Source organism: Lipophrys pholis (assembly GCF_963383615.2).
Source record: "Lipophrys pholis genome assembly, chromosome: 20".
In the NCBI taxonomy this organism is placed as follows: Eukaryota; Metazoa; Chordata; class Actinopteri; order Blenniiformes; family Blenniidae; genus Lipophrys; species Lipophrys pholis.
The window spans coordinates 19,717,062-19,726,762 of NC_137648.1; the positions used below are offsets into that span (position 1 = coordinate 19,717,062).

General features: G+C 43.0%; 1 protein-coding gene across 1 annotated transcript in view; it reads left to right on the forward strand.

Moving 5' to 3' along the window:
* reck (reversion-inducing-cysteine-rich protein with kazal motifs) overlaps positions 1 to 9,701 on the forward strand; it is a 64,100-nt gene that overhangs the window by 54,303 nt on the left and 96 nt on the right. The window contains exon 21 of the mRNA XM_080489851.1: positions 9,226 to 9,701. This exon is cut by the window's right edge and continues 96 nt beyond it. Coding sequence (XP_080345977.1) covers positions 9,226 to 9,444 — 219 coding nt within the window. The 3' untranslated portion in view covers positions 9,445 to 9,701. The remainder of the gene's footprint in view (positions 1 to 9,225) is intronic.

A 9,701-nucleotide genomic window follows, 5' to 3' on the forward strand; every position in this document is an offset into this window, starting at 1 on the left:
CGGCGTCATCACACACTGCGAGGGGTTGAACAATGCGTGTTTTCAAAACGTTTTTTTAATCCCAAAAAAACGATGGTCAGACGGGAATGAAGCGGTTTCCTTGCGATTTGCGGAGGATCTCAGCTCTTCTCAAAAATAATCTGCAGGTTTTATTCATGTCAGGGAGGCCGCGGCGATTACCGAAGCAGTTTCTTTACGTAGCCGGAGGCCATGTTTATCAGAGGGATTTCTCTCCTCCTCTCCGTGCACAGCACGTTCGCCTCTTGTCTCTAATTTCCACTAATTTCCTCACTTCATCCTGATCCCTGCTTCTGCTTTACATCCAGTTTAAACCGACTTCGGGTCGTCTTTCCTCCCCGTCTTCTTGTTTTTTTTTACCTTTTCCTCTTGTCGCACGGAGACAATGACAACCTCTGCTTATGGAAATGAGACTCCTAATGCGAGAACACGCTGTATACAACATTTATTTATCCTTGTTGACAGCGCACAGCTGTCCTCGCACAAATTAATTAGATCCTATCTTCCTTATTCGCTATAATGAATTATCAATAAAGTTTGGCTTTTTTACAACAAAAGACAGTCAATTAACAGTTGAGCAGATGTCTACGAATTAAGGCGGTTAATGGTAATTTTAACCTTTTAGAATTCAATTTATTCTTTATTTGACGGTTGTAACTTCATGACAAATACAAAATACATTAATGTCAAATCTTACAGGAGCTTCGTATCAGATGAGAAAAATAAATTACATTATGAAAAATGTATTGAGGAACATCCAGAGAAACAATTTTTCAATCTTTGACATTTTTCTCAAACTACTAAGTTGTGAGTTTGGTAAGTTTTGCACATTTCAAAAGATCTTTTTGACATTTATTGTTTTATTTCTATTGATTTTAACATGATACTTACAAAAAATATATATTTTTTTTTAAAAGTGAACAAAATAGCTTTTAGCACCTAAGAATGATTTTTTTTTTTACGTATAGCGCAGACATATTCAGAAATACAGCATATATATATATATATATATATATATATATATATATATATATATATAAAAAAGAAAAATCGTCCATTTATTTGGTGGAAAATTCATAGAAATGTTAGATAAAGTTATAAATCTGGTAAAACATCTCAACCCCCCCAAAAAAAGTACAACTTTCCATTTATTTTCTCTTTCAAATATTATAGAACCGAGACATTAGAATTTCTCCCTTCTCCCTTATAAAAGTTTGAAAAGTGAAGACTCTAATCTAAGGTAAATATGCTTTAGAATGATCCACATCCTCAAAAGTAGAAGTTTATTCAAAGAAAAGAAAAAGCTTTAAAATAACAACATAAATAAATAAAGGTGGATTTTCTTTTTCCTGCTAACTTCTCTCAGATGCAGCTTAACCTTGCCTCTGGTATTCATTTTAATATTGCAATCTGAACTGCCATGGCCGTTTCCATTGCTTACTCTGCATCTTGCGGGTTTGTCCTTGTGCGAATGTTTCGGCTGGTTGGCGAATTGTTCGGAAAGTCGTGTTCGTTTCGTGGCCAATCAGCTTCCGCCGTGCGGGTCAGGGTTTTCAGGGGAGTCATTGCAGCGAGGCAACAGTCTGATTAGAACTGGGTTTTATATCTTTTCAATACGTTTCTCATTCGAGGCATCTTATTCTGGTCGATTTCTACTCAACTGCCAACTTTTGTTCTTCTGTTAAATAATGAAACCCGAGTGCAGAATGCTTTTATCTCTGTGTGCTCGTATTTCACATTGTGCCATTGACATATTAAAACATAAATATGAGCAACAGGCTTGATCACTTCACTTCACACGCACTGATACCACTTTTTTAAAGGACGAGCACTAAACTTCAGCGACTTGGCGATACCAAGTATCGGTACGTGTTAAACACCATTAAGCCTAATTCATACTTCATTTGCAAACCGTGTGCGAAGGCTAAGGCCTGTTCGAGCCCGACATGTAACACCGACCCTCATTGTTATAAAATATAATATAATAACCTAAAATGGAATAACTGGTAAAGATGCCGAGCCCAAAACTTCAAACTTATTTAAAAAAAATACTTAAAATGTTTCCCCTGATAGTGTAATTCTTTATTTATTTTTCGGCACAAAGTGAGTCAATGATTTAGGGTTTGAATGCTTCAGTTTGAATGACGCTGAAAGAATGACTTCTAAAAGTTTGGACAATTTCTATAAATCTATAAACAGTTTATGGTATTTATGTATGATTGCTTTTGCCCAAGTTGTTTATAGTCTTCTGTTCTCTATTTCTCCAATCATCATTACAAAATAATGGATAAGCATTAAACATATTGAGATCACATTTAAATTCTTGTTAAATCTTTTTACATTATTGGACAAGTTGTTACATTTCGGGTTTTATTGCGTTTTTTTAATTTCCATTTTGGGCTCAGCACTTTTGTTACATTATCGACCAGTTATTACATAATGGGTTTTATTACATTATATTTTATGACAATTTGTGTCGTTACATCTTGTGACGTTGTTACATCTTGTTCCTACACCACACATTGTCATACAAAACTACCGTAATATCCAGACTACAAGCCGCTACTTTTTTCACACGATTTGAACCCCGCGGCTTAAACCACAACGCAGCTAATTTATGGATTTTTACGGGTTAACGAGCGCCGATACATGAGTGATGCGTTCAGGTGTATCACGTAACTCCTCAGAACCCCATTCATCAAATAACCGATGAAGTACTTTATCACCAGGGATAAAACCCTCAGCGTTTGTGTATTTTTGCTGTAATTCTCTTGCCTTCTCTCTCTCTCTCTCTCTCTCTCTCTCTCTCCCCCGTCTGCTGCCTCACCATGGAAGCCGTGTTTCTAACTTGTTTTTTCTTAAAAAAAATTTAAAAAACGCAATCCCACAGTGAAATTCATGCCCTGTTACAACGTGGACACCTGCGGCTTATAGACAAGTGTGACCAATATATATTTTTTTTCTTTCTTTTTAAATTTGGTGATGTTGCGGCTTTTATCCAGCTGCGCTCAATAGTCCGGAAATTACGGTACACGTATGAAAGGAATCCTCTCGGATAGACAAGTAGCCTCCCTCATCCCTTATAACAGCCTTTAAAAGTAATGCGTCGTATTGTGAATGCAAATAAAACCACAAAATTAGAATCTTATCTGGTGCCCTGGTGTCACGAGCGGCTCGTACTCGGTGATTCTACCGGGTCGAGGTTTATTATGTGTGTCATCCCGAAAGTGGGTTAAAAGAGCCAAAGTACAGCTGCTCTGTATCTGGAGCTGATGTGTCTTCAGGCTGCTGTTTAACTGCTGCTGCTGCTGGTAGCGATCTAATCTTAGAGCAGAATCAGTTCATGGCTGAAAGCAGTGAGAACGACGTCCACAAAGGAGTCTGATCATCGGCGAGCAAATACTTTGCAAGGAAAGAGCGTGAAGGGACGAAGACGTCGTCAACTCTGGTTTGAGGACGGCGAGAATTTGTGAAGCGAGGTTTGACAACTTGACAGTGGAAGTGACACAGTGACTGTTTGTATTCAGAGTGCCTTCCTGGACCTGAGCGCTGGGAAAACTGCAAACCAGAGACTGAGGAAAGTCCCTGTGTCTTCCTGTCAACGGAGCGAATTGTTCCTGGGCGACACTGAAGTTGCTCGATGTGAGCTAGCTGTTGATGGACGAGACGCACAAGACGATGATGTCATGGCCCCGCCTCTCGACCCACAACCCCGTGGCCCTCTGGTGACGTCACCTAACAAAAACAACAACAATGGCGGACGACTTGCAGAAACTACTGATGCTTGTCGGCCACATGTATTCGGTGTATCACTGTAGGAGCGTTACAGCGCCACCTACAGGCCTGGCATATGTTTTACATCGTTTTGAGTAGTTTTCGTGGTGTCGTGCAGACGCAGATGGACGGGAAACCTTTTTGAGAACGACGGGGAGAATGAAGATCGTTTTGGCTGGTGTGGACGGGGTCTGAGACTGAGGCTCTGTTTACGTGACGTTGTTTTCAAGTGAAAACGAAAACCTTGACCGATCAGAGCCCAGAGACCCTCCTCACCCTGCCTCATCCCCAAACCGGAACAGCGGAAAGTCTCCACCTCTGCGGGTTTCTTCCTCCTAAAAGGGAGTTTTTCCTGGTTGTTGGTTTTTCTCCGTCACAGATGATGTTTGGCGCTATATCAATAAAACTGAATTGACGTCGCCAGGCCTATAACACAAACCCTGAAAGGAGCCCACCCACCACAAGATGAGTACATAGACTTTACCTTTTCAGAGCACCATGCAACATCCTGAGGCCTCCAAATCCCCCAAGCCACGCCCCTTGATTCTAAACTACTAAGTGATTGGCCTGCCACTGTCCTGGAAGGTTACCAACCTGGAGCACGACATGTAACCCCACTATGAAACCCCCCCCCCCCACCAAAAAAACCCACTAAACACCCTGGGGGCCTTTGAAGACTTGACGTTAAGGCATACACCATACACCCATCAGCCATGGCGCCATAACCTCCTGCCAAATACCGTTGTTGTTGGTTTGTTGTCTGTGAATCAGTGTAGAAACCTCGTCTGAGTCCAGAGACACGGCGCTTCACAGCAGGAGAAAAAAAATGGCGAAATGCCAAATTCCCTCAGTGTGTTTTAGTGTTTTAGAGCACTCCGGGTCCCCTGAAGGGGTTTTTGTCAGTCGTGATCTTTTCAGAGGAGAACTCGGAGGGAAAGTGCGTGTTCAGCTCAGTGAAGTGGCTAAAACCCTTCCAGCAAACCGAAGGGCTGTGGGAGGACAGCGGAGGTATGACGGCACAAATCTTTCGCTTATTCAGTTTTCATCCATTTTTTTTTTTTTTTTTTAGCTCAAGGTCTTTTCGAACACAAGAAAACACGGTGACCTTTAAGCGGCAGCAGCATTTTAGAAGTGGAAAGTGGAGCCAATGTAGAAATGCATTTCATCGCGCTCTCGGCGATTAGCCGCGAGGTGGCTTTTCTTTATGTCTCATTTCCAGCCCGAACCATTTCATGCAGTTCCTTTAAACACCAAGGTAGCTTTTATAAGCAGCTCAGGTCAGTGTGACATTAGAAGAAAAGTTCTTTGTGTCTGTGTTTGAGTCTGACTGATTCCCTTTGACTCTCTGCTTATACTTTCTTTCAATAGAAAATAATGAAATTCAAAGCGGTGAAGAAAAAAAAAACCCAAGATGGATTCTGAAAAAATAAAATAAAATCACAGAAAATATCTTAAAACTCGTCTGCGTGTAAAAGAAGTAGAGGGTCATTGTAGAAGTATGGAGAGCTTCTGAGTCTTGAGACCACTTTTTCAAGGTCTTGGTCTTGACTTGGTCTTTTCTTAGTCTCGGCCCCTTAAAGTCTTGTTCTTTTCTTGGTCTTTATTTGGTCTTGGGATGTTCTGGTCTTGATTTGTTCTCTGCCACCTTAAAGCCTTGGTCTTTTCTTGGTCTGGGACGTTCTGGTCTTGGTCTTTTCATGGTCTTGGCCCCTTAAAGCCTTGGTCTTGTCTTGGTCTGGGACATTCTGGTCTTGTTCTTTTCTTGGTCTTGGCCCCTTAAAATCTTGGTCTCGGGATGTTCTGGTCTCGGGATGTTCTGGTCTCGGTCTTTTCTTGGTTTCCGCCCCTGAAAGTCTTGGTCTTTTCTTGAGTCTCTGCCCCTTAAAGTCTTGGTCTTTTCTTGGTCTTCGCCCCTGAAAGTCTTGGTCTTTTCTTGAGTCTCTGCCCCTTAAAGTCTTGGTCTTTTCTTGGTCTTCGCCCCTTAAAGTCTTGTTCTTTTCTTGGTCTTGGCCCCTTAAAGTCTTGGTCTTTTCTTGGTCTTGGCCCCTTAAAGTCTTGGTCTCGGGATGTTCTGGTCTCGGTCTTTTCTTGGTTTCCGCCCCTGAAAGTCTTGTTCTTGTTTTGGTCTCAGTACTCTCTGGTCCTGATCTTGCCTTGGTCCCGGGTTCGGTGGTTTTAACAAAAACAGTCCTGATCAGTAGAAAAGCTTCTCACCACACTAACGACAGCGTCTCTGCTCCCAGGTGAACCGGTTCACACCGGTCAGACGCATTAGTCCCCCTTGCTAATACAGTCGCTGTGCATAATAACAAGTTTGCACCTTTTTTTTTTTACTTTTTTTTTCATTTTTAGACCTTTAATACTCGTTACTTCCTATCATGCGTGTAATCTGAGGACAGACGGGTCGTCCACGCTGCCCTTTTCCTCCTGTGACTCACTGGAATCAACATCAGCTCTGAAAAGTTCCACGTCTCAATCCGGCAACTGTCTATTGGGATTCTTAATAAGTCGTAGTTATACAAAACAATGTATGCACAGGGGCAACAGGTGGCGGACAAGTGAGGATGACATTGTTATTTCTTCATCCGGTTGTTTTCCGCACAGCCTGAGGAATATTTTCTGCAGATTGAGCGTGTCTCCTCGTCAATTTGCATTTCAGATTTATTGAAATGTTGTGAAGGAAGCGAAGTCTCTCGGGCCGGGGAGCGTCTGAGTTGCCCCGCGGCATTCTGGGATTTTCCTTCAGGCTGATTCAATCATTCCAACCTGCGTTTGCTTTTTCACCTGCAGCACTTTGTTCAGATTCTCTCCCAGCAAGGTCCCGTCGCACTATGACACATTTTCACTTTTCCTTTTACACTCTTTAACATCATGAAAATGATCGCAGTGTGTTGCCGCGGACTCGGACGGAGTAGACAAACAATCAAAAAAACAATAAAACAATAAAAAAAAAAAAAAGCAAAAACCGAAAACACTCCCCGAAAAAAAAAAGCAAAACAAGCCATCAAACCAAAAGTCCAAATGAAATCATTGACCTAAAACAGGTAATCATTCTTTAAAAAAAAAAAAGAGAGATTTGAAAAAATTTACACAAAGGAATGAAGCACAGCTGGCAACAATCGGGGGTAATTGAGGGAGAACAGAGGCCACCATGGACTAAAAACTAGAAACTTGGACTCCGTTTACAAACGAAAATAGAAAACTTTTGTAGTGTTTTGGGGGCGACATAACAACGGTGCTCGGAGCCAAGAACATAACGTTTTGAAAACACTCCGTCTCCATGGAAACGGGGGGCAAACATAACGTTTTGAAAACACTCTGTCTCCATGAAAACGGTGGCAAACTTTTGTTTTCCCTCAGACTTGAAGCATTTTTAAAAAGTTTCAGCCTGGGAGCCGTTTTCAAAAGGTGGCGTTTTCAGCGTACACCCAAATTGACAACAAAAGTTTTCTGTTTTTTGATGACAGTCAACGGTTTGTCACAAACAGCTCAGGTTGAAGCAGCTGTCATTAAAATAGAAAAATCAGCCGATCCAATCAGATCATATTTGTCATTAATCCTGATCGTGATAACTGAAGGGACGTCATCGTTTCCTGGATTAAAATGTGGCGAGTCAGAGCCACAGCGAATTATATATATAAAAAAAAAAAAAAAAGAATTTGATTCAGACAGTGCAAGCTGACTGGAGGGGGAAAAAACAAACGCGGAAAAGTCTTGGCAAGTGAGAGTGGTGGTGGTTAACGGCAGTTTCCTTTGCCAGGCTTTCACTTTAAACTGTTACTAGGCAACAGGCTCTTCCACACGGATTTGTGGTGAAGTGACATTCCTCCCCGCAGAAACTAAGTTTGTGCAGATCTGCTGATGTCTGAACCCTTCACGTACACCAACAATTAAAGTAAAACTCTTTTGATGCAGGAGTGCACTGCGCCGTAAATAGTGGTTGAGTTAAGATGCAGAGAAAGAGAATCTTTAATAAAAAACATTGGGGGAAGGACTCATGAGGCATGACGCTGTCGTTTGGGTTCCAGGAGTTTGGTTTATTAGAAGCGCGGGGTGAGGCGAGGTGAAGCAAAGAGCCAAAATGCCCGAAAGTCCCCAAAAATCCAGAGAAAAGCCTGAAACACGAGAGGCGTAGAAATCACAGGAACGCAACCAACGCTGAAACACAGACGAAGCAGCAAACAAGGAAAGTCCCGTATCTGCCACTGTCACCAGGTAAAGACAGGTGAAACACATCAGGGCAGGGAATAGCAATCAGACACGACGGGGGGGGGGGGGGGGGGGGGGGGGGGTCAAGGACACTGAACCCGGAGATAGAGTCTCAAAATAACACAAGAAGAAGAAGAAGAGCATAGCTGGCGATCTGTCAAAGAAGGAAGAAGGTTATCATGAAGATAAAACCTGAACAAGATGAAGAAAACCATAAGGAACCCTGGTTAAAAACCGCCTCACGCACAAGAGGAAGAAATAAAATCGAGTGAGGAAAGGAGATAAAGAAGATGAATAAATGGTATAAATAAGATAAAGAACAAGATCGCATTGAAGGAAAAGATGAAAAGGAGGAGAAAAATAAGCTTCCACGCTCCACAAACATGAATATTTGTCCTCCTCTGAACGTTTTGGGCCGATTCAACCCCCCCGGTCATCTATGAGGGAGTTTTTGTGGGTTTCTCTGCCAATATCGTCTCTTTATCTTCACCAAGAATAAACCGGTTCTCAGCGTCTCTTTCCTCCGGTGTTGCAGCTCAGCGTTTCAGGCCGACTTCATTTGTAAAGAAACTCCAAAGACGTCAAACTTGTTAAATCTCCAAATCTTGCTTCAGCCTCCTCTTCCTCAATGCACCAGCTCATATTCCTATATGGTCGCCAGGAATTTGGCAGAACACGTGGAACCTCTGAGATGAGGCTGATAAAGTTTCATTTAAAGTTGCGATGCACAGAATCTGTATCTTATGTTGTATTTATGACGTTTCAACTACAATGCAGGATAGTAAACGTTTCTTTTTCAGCCGTTTCAGCGGTTTTTAGTGTTTTTTTAAGCAATTTTGAGATCATTTTGACAGTCTGGCCTTTTTATCTACTTTGGCTGCTTTTAAGCAATATTGCATGTTTTTGGTTTTTTTCTCAATTTTTAAGACTTTTGTTTTAAACGTGTTTCTATTAGAAAAGATTTAACTGGAACAATTAATCTCATTTTAATTTCAGTTCAATTTCTCTGTGAAAATTGGTTCAGCTTCTCTTCCATTGTTCCGAGAATAATCTCAAGTTCCACCATCTTGGTATGCAGACGGCGGTCGGTAATAAAAACAATCAGAGCGAAATGCGGCGGGGGGGGGGGGGGGGGGGGGGGGGGGGGGGGACGAAGCGAGCGAACGCTCCGTCGACTCAGGTCGTGGAAACCATCTCAAAGTGCTTCTTCTCCGTGTCTCGCAGGTTGAAGCCTGCAGCAAGGAGGCCGAGAAGATCGACTCCCTCATCAACTACGCCTCCCCGACGCTGGTGTCCCACGTCCCGCTGTCCGCCTTCCTGGCCTCCGAGATCAAGACCTCGTCCATCCGCTCCTCAGCGGCGGCGGTGGCGCCGCCCGCAGGCCTGAGCCTCGTCCTGGCCTTCCTGCTGGCGGCGGCGACGCCCGGCCTCCTCCAGCTTTAAGTGCCCGTTAACACCCCTCCCCCCCATCCTCCGTCTTCTCTCACGTACTGACAGAGTTCCAAAGTAAACCCCCAGAAGCCCCAGGGACCGAGGCGAGTGTGTCCACAGCGGCGGCGGCGACGACTATCATCCCTGACCTGCGTCTCAAACAATCACGGCGGTGGAAAAGTTCTTATCACGGAAAGCTTTGGTGTGAACAGTGTTACTCAGTGATCCTCATCGCTGGGCTTCCCTTCAGTGGAGCAAAGTGTGTGAGT